This window comes from Aedes aegypti, chromosome 1 (genome assembly GCF_002204515.2).
Source record: "Aedes aegypti strain LVP_AGWG chromosome 1, AaegL5.0 Primary Assembly, whole genome shotgun sequence".
NCBI classification, from domain to species: Eukaryota; Metazoa; Arthropoda; class Insecta; order Diptera; family Culicidae; genus Aedes; species Aedes aegypti.
Window position 1 is genome coordinate 54,682,676 of NC_035107.1, and position 24,412 is coordinate 54,707,087.

The window sequence follows — 24,412 nt, forward strand, 5'->3', positions numbered from 1 at the left end:
ATTTGCTAGGAAAACTATTTTATTCAAGTCAAAGTAACACTTAAAGAAAACTACTGGATTTTCCTTCAGATTATTTAAAAAAGCTTTACTGAAATACACTAGAAAGCTCAACAAAATCGGAACATTACAGAGAGAGAAAATCAACAGGAGACGCTTGCCTTTGCATACCTTAGCCTACTATGAGAGTGTGTTTCCTTCGATTGACTTCAACAGATGTCACTACCATGTATTGTATAAATTAAAATCGGTATTCTTAGTTCTTATTTATTTCCCTAATTGTGTACATCTCCACAGTGTGTAAAGCCATTAAATTATAACGAAACTATTTATTATCGAGTGGTTTGCGTTGGCCATTTGTATGTATCAAAAGAAACATTCCAGGGTTGTCATGCAGGGTGGGTCGGCCGTCCGGATCCTCCTCCCTCCGGTAGATGGCGGCAGGTGTTGTGCGATGAGTCCAAATCGATCAGCGGGGATTTTTATTATAAAAAAGGTATGGTGAATGCTTTCGAGTGGTATTTTGTTAGGCGCTCAGCCCTCCTGCAACAGTTGGAAGCGAGTTTAGTCGATGTGGGGTAAGAATGACACTGAAACAAATCGACTGATTGACGTGCGGCGATTCGTCGAACACTTACTTAAGATCGATGCGGGAGGGAAGCGGTTTTCCAAAGGCGAGTCAAGGCTTAGGCGGCAGCTTCCTCCTCCTTAAAACAGAATAGGGTCGAGTTTGAATGTGGGTTTCGAAGAAATTGACACTGAGACACAAAACACGGTACCAACGAGGCGATTAGTTCACAGAATGATTTTTACTCGTTCCAAAATACACGTTTATTTTGACGTCATAAATACATATAGAATTAAAGGAGGTTTTGTTCGACGACAGAGCGATTATACCACTAGACTGGCCCAAGGTTGATATCTAGTGACACCTCTGGTGGAGATTGCTTTTGTTTTGGGGAAGGGGGTTTTTGAGTTGATTAGGGACAGAAACACTGATAAGGGTGGGTAGGGGGACGGGACTCCTTCTTTTCTCTTCGATTTCTCGTTCAACTCCACGCTCCGGCTACGGTTGACAATTGTACATACATATGTGTTTGCCTTCTTTTTATTTAATATTTTTAGATTAAAAAACAGACAAATAAAGATGAGAGTGCTTATGGATTTTAAGTGGTGGTAAGGACGAAGATTTAGAATTAGCGCACAGGAGATGCCTTATGCCTCGGCATCGACCGCTTCGGCCGTTACCTTGCTGTCGCCCTTCTTGGACCAATCGGGTTTCTTCTGCTCGCGGCAAGAGAGGAGGAAATAAATGGAAAAAGAATAATATTTGCATTAGTATAAACCATGTATGTGATTTTTTTAAGGAATGAGCAAATTGTAGTGTGAGTAAAATGCTGAAGGGTTTAAGTTGGATCATCTTCAAGGGTAGGACTCGAAGCCGTGCTAATATTCGATCTAAGCGATGCGTGCGCAGTCAAAATCTTCTAAAGCTGTGACAATTGAAACGGAATGGAAAAAATGGCAACACTGTGTTTAGTAGTCAGTGCAGCCAAATGCGCAGTTCTACAATCATGTCAGATTTTGACTGTGCGTCATCGATGGTACCATACTCTACCTGTGAGGTGCTTTACTAAGATACAATTGAAAACTGTGGTTCGTAATGTTTTCGTTTGCAATGGCAATTCACTCATTCAAGCTTTAGCAGAGAGAAAGATTCTCGGGAAAGGGGTTCTTCACGGAAATGACAATCCATTCAAAAGTCTAAAACTGACGTTGTTTACCTATTTCCACAACAAACATTTGACTGACTTTTTGCTTGGGCGAATCTTACGCTCAGTTCCTCGGAACTGACGGACAGATACAAAACTCGTTTTCTTTTAATCTACTGAATCACACCAACGCAGTTGTTCCGTACCACGATGCTTTTATTTGCGAAATTTTCGATTAGTTACTCTCTGTATAACTGCTGGTAGCGACGGTTTTTGTAACAAATCATGAGCTTTAAGCCTTTTTTTGTTACGTTTTTGTGTTGTTAAAAATTAACAATAATTGGCGAAACTAATAAATAGACACATATGGTTTTGCAGTTAATTTTAAATATACAAAAATGGTAATTAAAAGAAAAATGGTTTTGTAATTCCCTCTACTTCTTCTGCCAGTCAGCCTTCTCCGATTTCTTAGCCTGCGAGAAAGAGAGAATGGTTTCGAAAAACGAAAAGGCGGTTAATGAACGTCGATCGTTCAGCTTTGCCAGCGTCTCGTCAAAAATCAACCGTTTGAGAACGCGTGGTTTCTTCGGCGGCCATCGCTGTTTCAAAAATTTCATCACAGCAGGCTTGGCGAGACCACTCAGTGGTTGTCGCGCAAAACTTAAAACGTAAAGATTGCATCAGTGGGCTACTTGGATGGATCGAGCTCCCAGTAGCGTTCGTACACTGAGCCAAAAACAACTCGCGATTTATTGTTTGCTGTGCTTCAAAAATCTGATTTGCACCTTGAGCCGGAAAAAATGCGCTCTAATGTCACAACGTGGACTTACCTCCTTATCTTCCTCTTCCAGGGTGAATTCCTTCTTTTTGACAACCTTGAGCTGGTTGCGGAAGTTGAATTCGGCGGCCTTCTTCTGCAGCTTGGCGAATTTGTTCTCGTACTTGGAGACCTTCTTCAGCGTGGGCTTGACGCTGGAAAGGGACGCAAAAAATGAGCAACCGGTACACTGGACGAAAAGCGCAGGGTAAGTACTTACAATTTACCGCGAAGGTCGTTGACTTGGGCGTTCAGGTCGGAAATCTATCGGTCGGATCCAGATGAGACAGGAGGGCACGGGATAGAAAACGAGATAAATTAATATGTGCGATTGGTGAATTGAGGGGATAGATGTTTATGGGAAAACATTAACGGGAAAAACTAGTTTGAAATTTATACAGTGAGTAGTGGAAAATACAGGTATCGGAAATGTACAAGTGTTAGACAAGTGGTATTGGACTACTACTAGTAGACACAGCATTCAAGTGAATCTTCACTAAAAAGTTAGGTTAGGTTCTTTTTTTTATTCCATGAGGAAGTCGGTTAAGATAATAGTATTCTTAAGAGCTACATTAGTAACAGTGTTAATTGTGGTGAGTTGTGTTTTTCGTGAAAGCTGGCATTATATCTATGTCACAGTAGAGCCACTGGAAAGGGGAACAACAATCGCAAAACACAGACACAGAGGGTGGGACACTGTTATTCCCCTTTCCGGAGAACTAGACTGGCGTGTTAGAGAAACACGGTAAAATTTACTTGTGTGTGTTTTTTTCTACGTGTTCATTTTTAATTTGTGTTGAACAAAACAATGAAAGGAAAAACGAAAAAATACAAAACATCTACTACATTGACATTTCTTGACTGATTGGTTGGTACGAATTTGGAATTTGGTTGGTTGAACGAGTAGTGTCACTTTCACGGGAAGGAAAGAGACACCACAACAAGGCAGGAACATTGAAAGAGACAGAGATAGTACAATGACAAATACACGGCCCGCGCGATGTTGAAACAGAATCAAAATATTCAACATTGAGACAGATTGGATGATATCGCAACAAGACACAGGACTGATTGCAATCAGGTTTTTGTTTGTCTGAAATTCGTCGATAGCTTGACAGTTACATGGGTGACAACTTGACCAGGCTGTAGAGTGTTCAACTTTACTTAGCTTAGAAAGGCACTTTTTGCTTTGTTTCAATGGATTTAGAATTTGTTGGTGGATTTAGCTCCCGGAATGCATCGGTTATTCATTCTTAGTACGATAAAAGTGTGTGTACAATTTGACAGATATCAAAATGAGAAAGAGATAGTCGTCTTGTGAAGGTACTGCACAGTATGGCACATAAAGTGATTTCAATCGTTTGTTCAATATATTAGCTAAATTTACTCAAATGAAATCCAAACAGAAAGTAAAGAATTAGCTAGACACAAAACAAGTTTTCCCGGACTGATCGCATGTCAAATAACACATAACAACATTCAAATGTGACGGGTCTCGAGGTTAGTACACTGTAAAATGAAATTATAAAAGAAATCACAAAAACCACGTGCAAAACTGGGCTAGTTTAGTTTTGTTTCGAGGTTTCCACTGGACGGATTTCCATTCGGTATGACAAAGAGAGGGAAAGAAAAGCGAAACAAAAAATGAAAACGGAAATGAACAGATAATAAACAAAACGAACGTTAGATAACGGGGGGTTATGCTTTGGAGAAACGGTGGGAACGTTTTGACATCTAGGACGACAAAATGGCAGTAACTGTCAAATTCCTAATGCTTGTTGGTCAGGAATAATTGTTTTGACAGCTGCGTTCACTCTGAAATGGATCGGATGAATGGAACAAGGGTCGATTACATGAAGGGATGATTGGCGACGGCGGCGGCGAAAAACGGTTACAGTTCTCAGGTTTTGTGCCATACTGTTTCTAGACTTTCAGTTGATTGTTTTTTTTTCTGTCACAAATTGGTCAACATTATTAACAAACAAAACTAAGTAGCAAGCTATAGGCAAATTAGGGCTAAACACCGATTGAAACGATCGATTCCTAACGACAGATCAAAGGTTACACTACCGGGGGAGAGACACGCGCGGGCAAATAACAAGCTGAATTAGTTTTTCTGTTCTAATCGGAAACATTCTAACAGCTTGAAGTTTGAGAGTGTTGTAGTTTTCTCCGTTTTTCCTGTCACTTATGAGAGATATCTTCAATTGGTTGCTTTGGCAGTCATATTTACGTTTAAATATATATCACAAAATGGTGTAGTTGATTGCATTGTTACGGCAATGATGCCGCCCACATGCGCTTGTAGGAAGCGCAGTGGTCACTTTGAGAAAAAAATGGCATGTGCTAAGTGTAATTGTCATGTAGAATTGACGATTCATTTTTACTTCAGTGTATGATACAATGATACAAGAGCTTGTTTTACACGATATACAAACGGCTGTCAATTGCAAGAGATGGTTAGTACTTTGGACAGAAAGAATAGGCAGAAAGTGAGAACGAAGAAAATGACATGCGATTAGTTGACAGATGCACAGCAGGCCATGACAATTAGGTTGCGGATGTCTACGACCCGATGTAGGTTGGTTGAAATTTGGACATGTTTGGGCGCACTGGCTGAGCTGTAGAACCGTTTTCGCAAGTGCAATGATCTAGCGCTAAATATTTACAGCTGCTCTACTGTAGGTACCATTCCACGAATCGTTCGACACGTCACTTGTGCGTCTACGGAAGTAGGAAGTCATGAAACAGTACCCGGCAATCTATGCTTACTGTACACATTAAAGCTATGTACCAAAAACTTTGAGAAAAATCCTACGCAACTACGGTGTTAGTAAACAACTGTTGAGGAGGGTAATAATTGTCGCATTTATGTGTATTTATTTGACACTTGTCTTTGAAGAAAAAAAAATCCCTATCGTTCGAAAAAAAACGCGATTTTACACCGAAATTTCATTCAAAAAGTTACCATACGATGCACTGGCGTAAGACTTTTTTTGCAAAAATCTGTCAACTATCAACGCATCGTGGCCTACTTTATTAGAATGAACAACAAAAAACAACGATTTCGCGAACTAGTTTTGATGAATTTTTGTTGGTGTGCGTGTTTCACACAGTACGAAAAAATGGAACACGATAAAACCATTGGTCAGTCGATTAGTCAGAAACGAAAACTCCAATTCAAAATCTCATTGATGGTGGTGGGTGGTGTTTGGTTGATATTGGCTTCACTTCCGATCCGGTCAGAGCGCTAACGATCGCGATTCGTCATTTTGACATCAAAAAGAGCGAAGCATCAAGACATTTTTTAAAACAGTCAAAGGCTCCGATTCCATCCCGATTAACAGGCTAGGAAGCAAGGTTTGCTGCGATGCGAGTCTTGATCCATCGCTATGGCGTCCTGCTATCGCTCCGACCGTTGTGATCGATTGCAAATTCGAAAAGGCTTTGCAAAGGAAGCTATCAAAACTTCGCTCGCGGGAGTGATTGTCAATTTTTATTTTGTTTTAGTGAAATGTAAACAAAAAAACAAGTGATGGGTCTATTAATTAACTATTTACTGGTTGTTTGGTAACGAAGTGATACGCAAACTTTGGACAATGTTTGGAACGATTAATTTCTGAATTCGATACGTCAAAAACAAAACTAGGAAAACGAACAAAATGAAAACGAAAAACTAAAAAACGAACTTCAGATGAGTATAAGAAACAGATTATTATGTGGATATGTTCGGCAGTACCTCCCAATCTCTTTTCCGGACTTCGAATTCCAAATCCCATTTTTGGCCTTCACATGTATACATACGGTCGAAATATTCTTTAACAATGTCTCTCAACACGTCTGCGAATGGGAAAACGAATGTGCAACACGGTCAATTTAAGTTTGCCTTTGTTTGACAGTGACATAGAGAGATAGCTTATGTGTGTGTGAGAGAGATAGAGAGAGAGACGAGAACGAGGATATCAAAGAGGAATGTCAAAAGTGAACGATACGCTTCGATGCGTTGGTTGGTGCTGATTTTTCTACTGAGATTTTCGATCAATTGTTTCGATTGGAAAGTATTTGCAAGGTTTGCACACTTTGAGTGATCAGATAAATGACATTTGGGCAGGTTGTTCGGGGGCGGTTTACTTTCAAATAGTTCTGCGACAGAGCTGGACTGATATTGAATGAGTCATGAGTCTGCGATTGCGAAATGACGATTGCGGCCATGTTTGCGGACGGTTCAAATTCCGACACGATCATCTCTTGTTATTTTTTCTTTAGCATTTTCTTCGCATCTAGGTGTAGTTTGATTGTATTTTGTATTTTTTTGTTTTCTTTTCTTGACTTAGTTTCTAGAGAGAGGTTAATCAAAAATAAAATATTTGTTCGAGAGTAAAAATAGCAAAACAAAAATCTGCTCGTTTTTAGGGGTAGTATTTGTTTCAGTGTGGTTGTGTCAATGCCGATTGTACAGGGTTGAATTCTGTTTGGGCTCTGATTGTTGGCAGTTGGTAAACAAAAAAACAAAAAACAGTGTCAATGTAAACAAAAATGGACGGTTGCGCAATGTGTTTATTTGTGTTTGTGGCGTTTGTTTCGTTTGTTTTTGGTTTTTAATATTTTATTTGGCAAACTCGTGAAAATTTGGACAAGTCGTTTGGAAAATTTTACCTCAAACTGTTTTAATTTTTCCCCTCTTTCTAAATCGTACTTGTCACCTTCCAAAAGAAACATCCTATTCCAATATTCGCGGACAATAGTTTGAAGCTCGGCTAGTGGATAAATACACGGAGGGTTTGAATCATTGGTAAGTAAATTGGTTGTAATTTGTTTTGGGCGGTCAAAAAACTGTTGACAGGTGGATCAAAAATGAATTTTGGAATGTGATAGTAAGTTCTGTTTTTGGTTCTGGGTCTGTTCTGAACGATGATACAAAGTTGGTAGCTTTTTCCTCGGAGTGCGCCCTCGGTTGAAGCGGACAAACGGTGATTGGGGTTTGCGTCCCGGATCAACGAGTATGATGTGTGTGCGTGTATTTGTGTTGCAGGTTGTGTTCAGGGCCGGATTTCGCGAAAGGATCATCGAGAGAATGGTGTTTTAGAGACACAAAAATCGAAGCAAATCCGGTTGGTTTAAGTTCGGTGTTTATCAAGAGACAAAAAAAAATCCGTAGCAAGGCCTGGCACAAATGATTAATGAAGCTGCTGGGTCAATTGAGAGATTCAGCAACAGATAGTAGACAGAGAGAAGGAGGCTAGAAGAGGAGGAGCAGGAGGAAGAGTGAGAAACTTCGTTATTAGCGCACGTGAGAAGCAGCGGCGCAACGGCAAGCGCTCGGCGGCGGCGGCAGTTACGGCGGCTACTGTCAGACATTCCGGTTTCAGTTTTGGTTTTTAAACGGCGGCAGTGTTTATATGGTGAATACTTGTTTTTCTATCAGTGTGTACTGGTGTGAATGTTTAGGAGGCGTTAAATACTCTTCTCGTACAAGACCATATAAATGTGCCGAAGGCAAAACGGATCGCATAGTAGAAACAAAAACAAAAATCGATTCTTGCCTCGAGGTCCTTCCTAGCCACTTCATACTCATAATCAATCTTTTCCGCTTCCAGGGTACAAATTCTTTTGTGGTATTCTTTGCATATGTGCTTCACACTTGCTACAAAAACAGAAAGGGGGAAATTTTGACAACAATTTTAGACGGTTCCCAATTTTCAACAAGCAACAAGCGTTCGCTACTTCTACAGAAGCCTATCGCTTTCACTCGATTGGTTGATTGATTGATTGATTCAAGCCGGATGGTTGGGGAATTGGTTAGCACCTATCGATCTTCTCCTGAACCTGAAATCATCTACCTCCTAAGACATCTCTCGCGATTCGAAAGGTTTAGTGACAACAATTACACAACATCAAAAAACAAATAGTCAGTCGACAAAAAAATGGACGTTCCACAAAAAAAAAAACATTAGCAATCCAGGGTAGGTTTTCGTTTCAGTGTAGTCACCGAACGAGGGGTCTTCCAATGATGGATCGCTTTTCATCCGAGAGCAAAACACAAAAAATAGATCGAGCAAGGCGGTGGTTACTAGATTGAAAAACTTCCTTTCACCGAAAGGAAACTCAAGCTGAGGATTACAGAAGTAGGAACAGAAACAGAGACAGTTGAGAAGAGCTTATTTTTATCAGAGAACTGTTAAGAGGGTCGTAGATTGTTTCTCCTAGTGTTCAGGCAGTTCAATTTTGTAGAGTCGTTGTACAGTGATACCAAAAAAGATAGAGACAGTGAAAGTTTGAGAGACAGAGAAAGAGTGTTGGTTTGTTTGTAGTAATGCTGCTATACCTCGAAATCTTTCCTCTTCACTACATATTCAAGGTCAAACTTCTCCTCTTCCAGTGCATTGATTCTGGCGTGATAGTCGCGGAGGACTTTCCTTATTTGCTCTGAGTTGGTGGTTGGGCGGTGGAGGGGAATGGCGAGGGGTAATGTAGAAAGTGTGTAACATATTTTTATGCGATTTTTTGGATGTGTGCATTTTTCCATGTGGCATGAGATGAGAAGGTGAGATAAAAAATGAGCTGATGATTTTTTTTTCAGTGTACACTATGACCAAAATGGCGGAAAGAGATGGACACTTAAAAAAATGATGACGCTGATGAGATAGAAAGAATGATGCATGATTTTCCCTAAGTGACTAGGCTCAAAAGGTGAGGCTAATCGGAAAACAATCAGCAACAGTCAATAGTACTACTACTTTTGGGTGTGCGGATTCGAATTGTGACTAAAGTACGCCTACGCTCTAGAATGGGCGACATGATCAACAATACCTTCGTTGGCATCTTCGATGTTCTTGGGCTTGCCGCATCGCTCCTCGATGATGCGCCTACGTTCCGCTGCTTTACGCTCCTGTTCTTTCTTCAGTTCTTCGGCGGCTTTCTTACGCAACAACAACTGTTTTCGAGGGAAATTTAAAACAGAAAGGAAATCAATACGGTGTCCTCATTTTCCACACTCATCGTAACTTACCCTGAGTTTCTTCTTTCTTTCTGGAGTCATGAAACCCTTCTTGGCCTTCTTTGCCTTGGAGGCCTCCTCCATACGCTTGCGCACCTCAGCGCGCTTGCGTTCGATTTCGGCCTGTTTGGCCTTCTTTGCCTCATCATCAGCCATGGTTGTTGTTGGTGGTGTTAGGAGCTAAGTCTGTTGGGGAACAGAGGGAGAAAAGACAAGGATTTAATAGGAAAGCTAAGCGGAAATGGTTGAAGTGTTCAATAGCTGGTATCTACTGCTGATGCTGCTGCTGATGCTGCTGCTGTTGCTACTACTGCTGATGAAAATACACTGACAATTTGTAGCATTGTGCTTAAGGGGGCAGGATCCGTCATTGATTTCGGAATTTTCAAAAGCAGTTTTTTCGTTCAAAATCAAGAAAATATACGTGAAAAAATGGTCACTGTAGTCTATTCTCTAACCGAAACGCAGTGAACACATTTTCATCGAATATTTTTTAGTTTTGAACAGAAAAACTGCTTTTGAAGTTTCGATGATGAAGATGATTACGATGACGGAGCGTTGAACGAAATAGAAATACAGATTTTTCAAGGAAAATATACAGATTTTAATGTGGTAACTCTGCCTGGAATTCCTGTGTGCATCCTGGATTACCAATGTGAACCCAGGTGTTTAAGTGGGGATTACAGTATGGTTCTTGGGATTTCAGTGTGGATCCTGGGATTGTAGCGTGGATCGTAGGATTCCGAAGTGGATCCTGGAATTGTAATGTACACACAAAATTTAGATATCAGTGGACTTTGATTCCCAGGTTTCCTGTGTGGATCCTTTGACTCCCATGTGGATCCTGGTATTCTTGTGTGGATTCTAAGATTGCAGTGTTAATACTCGTGTTCCAGTGTAAAACCTGGTATTTCAGTTTGGATCCTGGGATATCAATATGGACCCTGGAATTCCAGGATGATTACTGGCTAGATCCTTTAATTCCAGTGTTTGTTGATTCTAGAGATGGGCAAAAAGAATCGGAGCCGATAGAGAGATCCGGATTACTCAAAAGAACGAGTGATCCGTGGCTCTTTTCGGTGATTTTGATTATTTTCCTTTATTCTATTTCGTTCGTTTCTCGGCTTTATCATAACGTTTACCACGCGTTGCTTTGCGCGCCACGGCACACATGCAAACACCATTTGCTGCAGCTCCAAACTCTCAGCATACACAATAGAGATGGGCGACTCACTCACGAATCATTCAAAAGAGTCGACTCTCAAAAATGAGTGAACGAATCACGGTTCTTTTCAAAAGAGTAATGATTCATTTGCACCTAATATTTTGGAAGAGGGCCTAAAAATTTACTAGGAATCATATTTTCGAGTTGCAATTGTCATAGTCAAACAATTCGGACATGTATTAATAGTTAAAGCTGCTGTACGAAAAATATTCTCAATCAAAAACTGTTATACTTTTTGTTTCTTGTGTTAAATACATGATTTATTTTTGGTTTTATAAATGAGTCACCGAATCGATCAAAAGAGTCGATTCACTTTTGTGAGTGAGTCACCTACGATTCGCTCTCAAAATTTGATCATTTCGCCCATCTCTAATACACAACCAACAACTAATAGGGTCCTAAAATGTTTAATGAAATCTTGTTTTATTTAATAACATGAAAGAGCATATTACTGCAACTACTTTAGCAATTTTTCTCGCGTAAATAACGGCCATATCATATTTAAACTTTAATATTAAAATTGTATCCATAAATGAACCTTGTCACTTTTGGTCATGTTCGACCATATATCGATACACAGTGTGCTTTGTAGCCAGGATGTCCCGGGCGATAAGTGAATATCGCCCACTGTCAGTTGTAAGAACTGTGAAAATAGAGACCATTGTTTTGTTTAATTGTTTGTTATGATTTGATTATCAATTTTTGATATTGTTAAATCAGCTAATAATGTGCCAAAAAGTTGAAGCCCATTCAACATTTCGATGACTTTGGAAGGAGAGCAAACATTAAAAGGCATCCTGCAAGCCTCCAAGCAAGCAATCAGTGATTTGATTGCGACTCTTGCTCGATTATGGATCATAAACATTAAACAAAACTTCACATTCTGATTGTACTCTCGATTCAAATTACCCGAAAATGAGTAAACACATGGAGATGTTGACTACGCTAAAAATCGTCCCGTGCCATGGGCCTGTGTTCGACGTTTGCTTAGTCGACAAAAACATCACAGGGGTTGTAGTTTTAGCACTGGGGTTGTCAGATAGAAACATTTCGGAAGGGACACGAAATACAAAATATACCCAAAAATCTGAGTTTAACCCAAAAAGTGTGACAAAATCTAAAAAAACATAAACAAGATGTTGTTTGGACTTAAACAAACAAAAAACATTAAAAGATTGAGTTCACATGTGATTTTAGCCTAAACTTAAGCGTTCGGCACTAAAATTGGGACAGGGCTTTAGAATTTCAAAAGGGCACATCGACATTGGTAAACATTGACTTTGCAAGAAGGGATGGTACATAATTATGTCACGCTAAATTTCGAATTTTTAGACCACCTCCCCCCCCCTTTGTCACGTTTTTTTTTGTATGAGTCCTTCGAAAATTTTGTAAGGCTTGACACGCTTGGCTTGACCCCCTCCCCCCCTTGGAGCGTGACGTAATTTGTGCATGACCCCGAAGTTGTTGAGCCCAATTCAACTCGATCACGCTCACCAATACCTCTATCAGGAAGAGCTAACACCAATCTTTATGATAGTAGTGTTTTGCTTGCGTGGGCGGGCTAAAAAGGGCTCAACAGCAACGTTTCTGAAAAAAGGTTCAATACCTCTTGGTCCCTTTTTAAATGATTGTCCAAAATTTGACACCCCCACTTGCAACAGGCAGCTGAAAGATAGAGAGAAAAAGTGCCCACAAAGGCAAACATTGTGCTTCTTCCTTTTGGTTCGGGTAGGGGAAATCTGCCGAGCATATCGTGAGTTTCTGGGGAAGAATGAGAGAGCGAAAGATATGAAAGGTACGTCGCATGTCGCGCAAAAGGGTTGAAACGCTCTTTTTTTCCATTCACTCGGTTCAGTTCGCTCTTCCTTTGCGAGCCACTGAACCGTTCAAAAGATCCGGATCACTAAAATGTAGAGATGGGGAAATCGGCAATTTTATGTGAGCAGATCCGATCCCAATCAATCACTTCCGCGAATCGGATCTTTTGAACGGTTCAGTGGCCCTGCAGCTCTCAGAGTGAACTGAACCGAGTGAACGCATCCATCTGTTCATTCCGTGTTGTGCGATTCGCGTGCCTTGTGTTGTACGATCTTTTGCAGTTCTTTTTTCGTACATTGTTCTCCTGAAACTCACGACTCGGCCGATTTCCACTACCCGAACGTAACGAGAGATGCTAAACTATGCACTTTGTGATTTCATTTTTTATCTTACGTTTTGCAAGTGGGCGGGGAAAATTTGTCTATCTGCGCTGAGAGCGCTGAGAGCACGGAGTAGTAGCAAACTGCTACTGGTTGCTTGTGTGGCGTGACGCGCAAATCGAGACACGCGTCAAGCGTAATAAAGCCGAGAAACGGACAAAAGAGAATAGAAGACAATTATCAGTTTGTTCTTTTTACCGGTCACATTTTATTGGATCCGATGCTGATCGAATGAACCGACTCTCGCCAAAAAAATAGCCACGGATCACTCGTTCAATAGAGTTATTCGGTTGTTTTGAACGGCTCCGATTCATTTTGCCCATCTCTACTAAAATGAGTGATTCGGATCGGATCCGTTTACTACAGCCGTTTGTCCATCTCTAGTATTGACCCTGGTTTTCCAGTATGGATCCTAAAATTGTAGTGTTGATCGTGGAATTCCAATTAGAATCTTCGGATTTTAGCGTGGGTCTTGAATTCTATTATGGATCATGATATTTTAGTATGGATTCTGGGATTTCAGTATTGACCGTGGAATTTCAGTGTGAATGTTGGGATTGAAGTATGGATGCTGGAATTCCAGTGTGCATCCTGGTATTCCAGTTTGGATCTTGGGATTGTAGCGTGGGTCGTGGAATTCCAGTGTGAAACCAGAGATTTCAGAGAAGATTTTGAGGAATGTTGTGGAAATACTGCGGAAATAGTGAGGAAATAGTTTGACAATACAATAGTGAGGAAATAGTTTGACAATACCTTGGGAGTCTTACTGGAATGTCGAAATTCTTGGGAATGTCCTGTGGAAATCCTCTAGAAATTCTGGGAGGATCCGGTGTTTGTTCAGAGGAAATCCTGTGAGAGTTATGTGGCAATCAAATTGTATTTCTGAGAGAGTCCCCAGGAAATACTTCTTGAGTCATGTAAAATGAGTCATGTGAGAATTCTCTGGGAACTTTGTGCGAAACCTTTAGGAAAAATGTGGAAATTGTGAACAAATGCTGCAGGAATTGGTGAGAATCCTATAAGAATTCCCCATTACTTTCATTAGCATCATTAGGAAATTCATATGGGAATTCAGTGGGTATACTTTGGGAATCCTGTAAGAATACTGAGAGAATCCTGTTGAATTCCTATTGGAGTTCTGTCGGAAACCTTTAAGATTCCTATGAGAATAATATGGAAATACCTTGGTAATCCTGCTGAAGCCCTTTATTACGACAAAATGTTACCATATTCATAATATAATGTAAATTGCTACTATCATATAGCTAAAAAAATCCTGCTCCTCTGAAAAACAAACTGACGGCTTTGTGTGGTAAGTTCGTCAAATATTTAGGTATATACCTGCTTACCTGATAAGCAGGGACAATGGAAATTCGCGATTTCGCGGAAGCCGCGAAATTTGGCCTTTCCCGCGAAATTTATGAAACCCCGTAAAATGCCGAGAAATTAGTTGAATTTGGCGATTTTTTATGATAACCACAGTGAATTCCAAGTTTTTGTTTATGAAAATGGTTTAATCATCTTGAAGAGTTCCATCAAAAATGTTTTATCGTTTAGTTTCAACTAGGACGTCTTTCTGCGTTGCTATTTTTGTTTTGATTTTTTCAGTACCACTCTGATATAAAACATATCATCTAAATATGTAGCTTGAGCTTGATTGGCCGCCCGGGGTTGCTACTCCAGTATTGCCAAATCAGCTGCACTTACACAAGGAACCAACCAGATGACTGCTTGGGACTAACAGACACCCTCAGTGTATAAGTGCCGGTGATCTCCATTTTTAGACAACAATGGCGCCTGCCACGTCAGAATGCTGAGCAATGTGGGGAAGGGGGAGGAATTGATGATGCATTGAACTTGCTCCCACGGTAGACCGTATATACCACTGCATCTACGCCAGTTCATGCGGGTGTGTATGGGTTGGTGGAAAGGCATGGCAGAGAGGTTTGCTCTTTGGTTAGCAGACTGCCTATTAGCCTGGGACACGGTTATATGAAAAATTTAGATTCTCGCTCCAGTCCACTTTTTGGATTGCATTTAGGTCCCATAACAACTGTGCAAAATTTCAGCTTGATCGGTGAAACTATATTTACGCGCCAGCCGTTCAAAGTTTGTATGGGATTTACTATGGAAAAACATACTTTTGCAAAGAAAAATCGCCAGAGGTCGCGCATTGACCTCTATAAAAATACTGAACACAGCTCTCAAAAGGTATTTTTACGATGAACAACATTGTCGAAGACCGCAAAGCAATCCGATGCTTGTGAAAAAAGTTATTAAACAAATACTATTTGTAAATTTTGCCCGATTTTGTTATTATTGTTATTCCTTTACGTGTTAATCAACGTCGAATTGCAAATAGGTTTTCATTGAATAACTTTTTTCACAAGTGTCGGATTGTTTCGCGGTCGTCGACAATATTCTTGATCGCAGAAATACCTATCGAGGTCAGCATTCAGAATTTTTATAGAGGTCAATGGGCGACCTCTGGCGATTTTTCTTTGCAAAAGTAAGTTTTCCCATAGTAAATCCCATACAAACTTTCAAGGGCTGGCGCGTAAATATAATTTCACCGATCGAGCTGAAATTTTGCACAGTTATTATGGGACCTAAATGCAATCCAAAAAGTGGACTGGAGTGAGGATCTAAATTTTGTCCCACACTACTGCCTATGTAGCAAGCGTAAGGAAAGGCATGCTATAATCATGCGATAGAGTGGAAGCGTAGGGAAACGGTTTCTTGTCCGTTTCTGGTTCTAGCGTTTGCTATGAACGGATAGTGTGTGAGTGTGATAGATTTAGAGTGGAAGATAGAAAGCAAGTGAAAGATACAACTACAAAGTACGAGGAAAGGGACGGGCCTGGGATTGAACCCATGACCTTCTGCTTATTAAGCAGAAGCGGTAGCCATTAAACCACCAACCCCGTCTAAAACATTCCGTGAAAGCTATTTTCACTGAAAATGTGTATTTTTATGTATGAAATAGTCAAAATTTTGGGACCGCGATAAAGCCGCGAAATTTTGAATTTGTAGCTTTGGACAAACGCGAAATTTCATGAATTTTGCCGCGAATTTCCATTGTCCCTACTGATTAGAAACATTAAAAATATTTCATTTGGCGCAGCTTTAAGTCAAGAGCACATGAACTACGAAGAAGCCATTTGGGTTTTAAAGATTACAGAGACTAAAAACTTCAGAACGCTATCGAAGCTTTCATAAAATCATAACAGTGAAATCAAACACATTTTTGACATTCAGATTCCAAATTTCGTCGTAGACACAAAAGTCAATTTGGTTTTCAAAAAGCATAACCTCCAGCTTCACAAACCCCTCCCCCCAGAACCAAATCCTGGTTGCGCCATGGGTTGCGCAAGATCAAATCAGGGAATATCCATCTATAGGTGATCCAAGATCTATTCAGCAAGTGGTGTCCAGCCAGTAAGAAAAACGCAATGTATTTTTTGAATGCAGAGATGACCGAAAGAAATCATTGAAGGTGAATCTTTTGGCATTCACCGTTTCAAAACAACTGTAGCCAAAATCAGTGCAATACGAAGTTTAAAGCTTGAGCTACTCCAGTATTCCACAGGAGAAGGGAGATAAATTGATGTTGCTTTTGGAACTGGCTCATTATAGACCGGATAAAGAGCGAACACGAAATTATTGCGACACATTCAACAGGGCATAACTTTTCTACCATTGGGTAATAATCAACCACATTTTGCGCACTTTCTCATTGATGTGTATTGTTTACATGCTGTCAAACTCGAAGTCGTGTTTTTCGATTCAACAAAAATGGAGGTCAACCAACGCGAGTCGAGAGAACACATTCTTTCCAAACACCTAGAACTTCCAGACCTGTCGCACCGGCAGTTAGGAAAAATGTTGAGCATTCACCATTCAACCGTCTCCAGAGTATTGAAGCGGTTCCAGGAGCGGTTGACGTTGGGCCACGGAAAAAAGCTGGAAAAAAAACCGGGACCGGAGAACAAAAAGACGGAGGGAAAGGTGAAGCGGATGATTAAAGCAAATCCCAACGTCTCAAGCCGTGATTTGGCTAAAAAGATCGGCATGTCGCAGAGCTACGTCCAGAATGCAAAGAAGAGAGTTGGACTACATACATACAAGGTACAGAACTCCCCACAGTAAATGGCGAGATCTAAAAATCTGAGTGCCTCGAGAAGCGCTTTTTGCCGTTCTTGCAGCAGCACGTCGAAGCTCCGCTATTTTAGCCAGATGTGGCATCATGCCACTATTCTAAAAGTGTCCTGGAGTGGTATGGAGCCAATTGTGTCCATTTTGTTCCAAAGGACATGAATCCACCAAACTGTCCGGAGCTGCGTCCGGTGGATCAGTACTGAGCAATAATGAAGCGGGAACTTCGGAAGAGCAAGAAGACAGTCAAAGACGAGAAGGACATGTTAAGAAAATGAAAAAAAATACTGAGAAACTGGTACCGCATGACACTGTAAAGACTTTGATGTAGGGCATCAAGCGAAAATACCTTCAATTTTACACTCAAGGCTCCATATATTAACTTTTCTTTTGATTTTTGAAGTAAATATATGTATAAAACTACCCTAAAATTTTGGTTTGATTCAAAACATTATAAGAAAATTGGCATGACATTTTCGGTGTCGCAATAATTTCGTGTTCGCCCTTTATACCCCTGCATCTACGCCTGCTCATGCGGAAGGGTTGAGGGTAAGGTACTTTTATGACAGAAAAACTTGTCTTTGATTAGCAGACCGCCTGTGTACAATACTAAAATAAAACAAAAAATACTGAATTGAGAGCAAAATAATGGATATTGTGCCAATTTTCCCTAAAAATATCGCCTGTTTTGAATTTGAACCGGAAAAAAATGGCATCTTTTTTTGCCATAAATGAATAAGGCGTGCAAGAAACAATCAAATTATGAGCCTTGCATTTTGAATTTGTCCACAAGATTTGCTTAAAAAGAATTCTGGCCACACTGGCTTTTGTATCGTCAAGGTTATCGACTGAAAAACAACGGGGCAGTCTCAGTTGAGCTGTCACGTCCTGTCCTAGGGTAGAATAGATCACTATGTTCTACATCTACAGAATGATTCACACTTTATTATCAATAATATTGCTGTTTGCGTTTGACGTGCAAATCTAGTCTAACTAAGCTTCAAATGCGGCAACACAAAGTAGCCAAAGGATAATTTGCAATCATGCTCCATATCTCCGCCAACCTAGCAAAGAAAATCAAGCTTTGACTTCGTTTGGTGTTTCCGCATTTGATATTTGCGTTTCAAACGCACACAACAATAACACATTATCCTTACTATCAAAATGTAATCTTCAGCAAAGTCGTAGTGGGAAGATTTCAATTGAGAAAAGTTTGTTCACTTTTCCATAGATTGAGAGGACTGAACACAAAAAATGCCTTTTTCATTGTTGTTTCCATATAAACTTCAAATGGGGTGTGCACAGTCATTTTTTATCAAATCACTTCAAATATAGGGAGAATGTTTTTCATCATATTTTACATGGTTTAAGCATAGGGAAGCAAAAACTTCAAATTTGCATCAGTCTATTGTACATGCAGGTGCATGCAGTCAACATTCCCCAACACGATATTTTATATTTCGATATCGAATTAGCGAACCATAGTAAAAGTTGGTTTCTATGGCTACCTGGATGGTCCCTTAAACCGCAATTGTACTAATTTTATGTTTCATAATTCATTAGCCCCCTTTGGTATCGAATAGTATATTTGACATTCAATTGGACACGAACAACACATTTCCTGAACGAAACATTAGATGATGTGCTGTTTTTAAATGTTTGAGCTGAATGTGTCTTATTAACTTAAATTCAAATGTGCCAGCTCATAGAGTAACCAAATGAGCTGCAATTTTCAGTAAGTCTTACGTTAACCATAGGGCATAATCGTGAGGATTTTTCCACTTTATTTTCCCCTATAATGAGCTATGCCAGTACAACAGATATATTAATTTTTATGTAGAAACCTTTTCTGTGCGTGAATAGAAAAACAGTGCCGTAAAGAGCAAAATGCACCTGCGCAGAATCTTTGAAAGGATTAAAAATAAAACTATAGTAATTCTATGTCTTGACACCTTTTTCACAGAATTTTGGCCAATACTTAATCCCGTTTTTTTACTGGCAAATGTTTCGCTAAAAATCTAATGCTAGTCCAACATTCTATAGAGAAACTTAAAAGTAGATGGAGTACCGTGTACCTTTTAATTCTGCTACTAAATGCTTATCTTTGACATTTCGACTACCACTTACAATCTTCTTCAGTGTCAGTTACTCGTATCCAGTGGATACGAGTAACTGACACTGAAGAAGACTGCAAATGGTAGTCGTCGAAATGTCAAAAATAAGCATTAAGGAGCGGAATCAAAAGATTCACGGTACTCCATCTACTTTTAAGTTTCTCTATTGAGATTCTGCACAGAGGATTCGAACATTAATAAGAGCCAACATTCCATTCGGACGTAGTTTTCTTATTCTCTTCTCTTTTCCTCTCTGGCAACAAGTCATTAAGGGGACAGAGCCTGCTTGTCAGCTTAGTGTTCTTATGAGCACTTCCACACTTATTAACTAAGAGATTTCATTGTCAATCATTGACCATATTTGCATTTGTGTATCGTGTGGCAAAGCAAAGAAGACAGTCGGGAAAATTTCCTATCCGAAAAGCAGGCTTTGGAAAATTTAACGACACACGAGCCGTAATTTTATTCCATCTATCCGCCTGCATTCACACAACACGCATGAAATTTATCGTTCGTGGAAGGCAACGAGCCACGAAAGGAAAAAAGACAGACACACACCACCCACTACTTGGCGCCGATCACTGTGTGTCAGCACTTGTAACATTCGCTGATACATTCTCATTCTAATCAAGAAACAGAGGCAAATATTTTCCATTTTCCGTGCTATATTTGCAACCAAAGTTACCAGAAAATCTGAAAGTAATTACGAATTTTACGCAAAACGTAAATCACTTGAATGGCTTGACACCGTTGTAGTCTGTGAAAGTTGCTGCTCTTGAACGCTCTCTCGCCTCGTACCAAATTAAAGAGTGAATAGCAACATTCGATTGCACCGTACCACGAACTGTTACACTCTCTGAATATATTTCGATCGGCTTATTCCGATCAAAATCCAAACACTGCCGAAAAGATCCTCGACCGATGGGATTCGAACTCACTATCCTTGGAAGCGTGATCTTGCTGAATAGCTGCGCGTTTATCGCTACGGCTTTTTGCCCTCCTAATACAGACGTCATTTTGAGTGTTTACTTCAGCCAAACCACGGTTAATCGATATTGCAGGGATCGTAGATTTTTCAGATATTGAGTCATAGTACAAAAACTTTGAAAAGTTGTTTGAAAAACATCAGTTGTTATAACTTAATAATTACTCTTTTAGTTTCTCCATTTGCTTCCATAAAACTGTATCGGATCACAAATCATCGATTAATGAAGATTTTATAATATCATTCCGACTAGTAAACAGATTTCATTCAATAATGTAGAAAAATCGAAAGATGAGGAGAAGCCTACTGCTCTCTGGCTGATGGAATGTGCGTACATCTTGTCTCAGTTTTGCCCTTATTGCTCTTGAAAACTGGTTTTAATTTTGTTCTTTTATTTCAATTTACTGTATACTGCATTCTGAAGATATCTTTAATACTTTGGTCTTTAATTTGTTTTATAGGACTTTTGCAGCAGTTTTTTTTTCCTCCAAATTAATCGATTAAAACAGTAATAGAAGATTTCGCATATTCCCTTAGTGTTATGAATTACAAGAATGCAATACACCTCCATATACCTCTAGTCTTATTTATCACCTTCAAAGGTACGGAAAAATGAGCCGTTTCATTTTTAAATCACCCAAATGTTTCAGAGGGTTAGGTATAATATAATTACCGTCACGCACCATGCGTCTCCATTCTTTATTGAACTGTTTCAATTTTGTTCTTTTATGACTTTTTTTTATGAGGTATGCTTTAAGATATCTTTAACAAATTCTCTTTGATTTGTATCATATCTTATATGCAACTTTTGGTCAATTTTGCATAACAAATTCATGCTGTATTTATACATCAGAAGATTTCTTGAATACTATGTTTCAACAATCTTCAACTTGTTCAATATGATGTTTGCAGCAATATACTCCGAATTTATCCATCAAAACTATTTAGCTTTCGCATATTTCTTCAGTCGTTATAAATTAGAAGAATGAAATACAATTCCATTTACCTCTAGGGTCATTTGTTTCCTTCAAAAGTTTTGAAAAAGTATGAAAATTCAGTTATCAGTCACCCAATATTTCGAACATTCAGGTCTAATTCTATCACCGTCACGCACCATGCGTCTCCATCCTCCATTGAGTGAATTTCTCTAGTCCCATGCCGATGACTCATTTCCTTTCGCTGGAAGCGATAGCCCTGAACCCATATGCCCCCCTTGTATGTTCGGTATTTATAGCTCTCCATACATATGTGCCCCGATTTTAACGACTTGCAAACCCTCCTCCGCTCATGGTATTCTTCTCCACTTTCACTTTTTCCCCCAAAAAAATTAATAAATTACATCGCAAAGAGGAATTGTGTCTTCGCAGCTGAGCCACAGCGAGTTGCGCCACACATTCGGCCCCGCTTTTTCCGAAGAACAAGTGGGTGCCGTGTGCTGTGCCGTGCGCGCCCGACCTGGCCAGTGTAGGCGTATTCGTCCCATATTCACCGTTTCTTCCTCTTGTTCCCACCTGTCAACCGCGCATACACCCGCACATACACACTTGTAGATGGTCCACCTACACCTACACCCGCACCGTCAAGCGTCATTTGTCTGTCCGTTGTGTCATCTGGTCCTATTTGTGCATGCTTTGCGCATATTCGTCTCAAACGCCACCCCCTCCCCCTGCACATTGTAAGCTTCTCAGACGACCAAAAAGGTTCGTGAGGAAAATTCGTCGGGTCTAAAATTACTTCACTCGAAGCGTCGCACCGGGCGATCGTTCTTTTTGATCCACAAGTGTTCGTTCCAAGTCTGTCCTGTAATGTGTCTGTGTGTGTATGTGTGTGTGTTTGCGTTTGACCGCAGCGGGATCGTGGAATGCGCCGGCGCGCACACAACATGGCTCAACTCTGCCTGCTGCCTTCATTTCTTGGGTAAAATTTTATTTTTATACACTGGCAAAACACTGCCGCCGTCACTAGCCGAGGTTCAGGTCCGAGCATCGTTGAATATACATTTGCGCGGACACGAATACGAACTTTGTTCGCACTCTGTGCTGGGATGGCAATACATTTTTCTTTCGGGGGTGAGCTATTTTTGAAATTTTATATCATTTCTTCACTGGCAGTGCGAGAAATTTCACTTTGACAACACTTTTTCACCGTCCGAGCGCCGCCTCATGCCGAAGTTCCTGATTTATGCGGGTTTTTTCTCACTCAAGTCTGACGATTGCGAAATATTTGCACGTTGACTCACGATCAAAGACAATGATGATAGGATTCGTTATTGAGCAATCACTGTTCGCTTGCGAAAAAGTCATCCATCAGTTCACCTTGTGTCATGACATTATTTCACTGTGACACTATGGATTTTTTCAACGATCAAATTGTTCCATCACTATTGTTCCTTTGTTCCATTGCACTCAAAGTTTCCCATCATGACCCAATACAAAAGCGATGATTCATGCTGTACACCAAAAGTCACCGAAACCGGAATCGGATTCCTCGTTCTCGAGACAGCGAACAGTATGATGTAATTCACTTCGTCCGTATTCGTTCTTCACCGCAATCGTACGCCTCGCACACCGTCGCAGTCACGATCGTATTCCCATTTATGGTCATAATTCACGAAAAATGGCGAACAGAGCCTTCTTTGATTACTACAAATTCTCCAAGATCAACACACCGAATCGCAGCAGGCTTTGGCGAGCACAAGCTCCTTATACTGGAGTGCCCTTCAGCAACGTCAGCAGCAGCAGCAGCAGCAAACAGCAACCAGGACGGCGATCCAAAGATCACCATGTAGATCAGCACCCAGGATATCCCAGGAATTCCAACTCACCTCAACTACAGAAAAAAAGGAAGATTGAATCACACAAAACTCTCGGATCTCGGAAAGAATACTGATCAATCCGAAGAATAAAGGCTGACTATTTTCACTGCAACAATTTCTGGCCCGATCACGGGGGCCTCTCGGCACGAAAATCACGACACGATACGATCGGCCCACACGTACACACGCACACACACACACGCTCGCCACGTACTCTCGGACAGATTGCGCCTACACGAAAAATTTCCGCCTCCTTCCCACTTGCCATTACATCCACCCACCACGTTTCTTGGCTGTTTTGGGTCGTCATAAGCATTCTACTGGCAATGGCGGCGTGAATGTGCGTGAAAAAATGGGAACCCCTAGGGGGAAAATTCTCAAAATAACCACCGTTCAATGGTCGTGGTCGCTGTCGTCGATCGGAGACGGAATGAATGAAGTCATCGTTTACCTTCCTACTGCTGCTATCGACTGGGTGACAGATTGGTGAATCTTTAAGATTTGCGCCGTCGATTCTATGCCAAAGGTGATTCCGCCTGTGAAGGATGACGACCCGATCGATATGGTCGTTGTTATGGTGTCAATCTGGCGAATGGTTTGGCTGGCGTGCAGGACTTGTGGTGGACACAGCTGACAAACACTGACCTCAACGTAGCACTTATTGATCAGTACATACTGTTGTGCCTTAATTTATCAATAAAATTTCCGTCGAAAAACTTTTGTATGCACGATGCTTTATTGTTTGCTTGAAGCTCAATGGAAAAACCAAAGACGAAATAAATTTTGAATCGAAATTACATCTCAAATCTTCAAATGTACCATTGAAGAACCAGATAGCCATTCACGCTGAAAATTTGATCGATTGGTCACCACCAGTGAGTGAACAACCGATCAAGTTTTCAGTGTTGTTTTATAAAGATTTTCTTGAAAGACTTCCTCCAGGATCTTACCAATAAATTTTGTAAAGACAAGTTAGCTGTTCATCAGGCATCCGTCTGGATAGTAAACTCCCGGGAGAAGTCCGGGCTACCCAGAATCGGTGCACTGATGAGCTGCTCCTTGATGCGACAGAACGCTCCCTCTGCGGCTTCATTCCAGCCGATGATTTTTGTTTTCGACTTCAGGAGATCCGACAAAGGCCCACAAGTCTCGCTGAAGTTTGGGATGAACCGCCGGTAATAATTCGCCATTCCTAGGAATCTTCTGAGTTCAGAGATCGTGGTGGGCCTGTCGCACTCGACGATGGGTCGAATCTGAGCGCTTCTCCGCTCGCCGTTCGCAGGTTGGAAGGGTCTCGTAGTGGAAACAGTTTTTTGGCTATGACTGTATTGTAGACTGCATCATTAATGATAGTGAGATTACTTCCACTATCTAGAAGGGCAGCCTGGATTACTTTG

At 40.5% G+C, this 24,412-nt stretch overlaps 1 protein-coding gene across 11 annotated transcripts; it reads right to left on the minus strand.

Annotated features, from left to right (window-relative positions):
* Positions 1-216: 216 nt before the first annotated feature.
* On the minus strand, positions 217-23,181 carry LOC5574015 (troponin I). 11 transcript variants are annotated; one of them, XM_001661052.2, is made up of 9 exons: positions 23,025-23,181; positions 9,536-9,709; positions 9,337-9,460; positions 6,266-6,366; positions 2,747-2,790; positions 2,540-2,681; positions 1,246-1,281; positions 636-704; positions 217-540 (listed from the first exon to the last, which is right to left on the minus strand). In XM_001661052.2, exons 2-8 carry the CDS (start codon positions 9,677-9,679, stop codon positions 684-686), a joined length of 612 nt encoding a protein of 203 aa, XP_001661102.1. In that variant the 5' UTR covers positions 9,680-9,709; positions 23,025-23,181; the 3' UTR covers positions 217-540; positions 636-683. The 11 variants fall into 11 exon arrangements, 7 of the variants coding, with proteins under 7 accessions (XP_001661102.1, XP_021708123.1, XP_001661101.1 ...); XM_021852431.1 differs by lacking the exon at positions 6,266-6,366 and adding an exon at positions 7,183-7,283; XR_002502025.1 differs by lacking the exons at positions 217-540; positions 636-704 and adding an exon at positions 1,782-2,182 and having other exon boundaries at positions 788-1,281.
* Between the last annotated feature and the right edge of the window lie 1,231 nt (positions 23,182-24,412).

Coding starts and splice junctions, on each gene's coding strand:
- LOC5574015 (XM_001661051.2), bottom strand. CDS start 9,679: ATGGCTGATGATGAGGCAAAGAAGGCCAAACAGGCCGAAATCGAACGC. Junction 6,367..9,336: donor CATCGAAGATGCCAACGAAG/GTATTGTTGATC, acceptor TCCCATTCGCAG/ACGTGTTGAGAGACATTGTT. Junction 2,682..2,746: donor AACGACCTTCGCGGTAAATT/GTAAGTACTTAC, acceptor GTCCCTTTCCAG/CGTCAAGCCCACGCTGAAGA.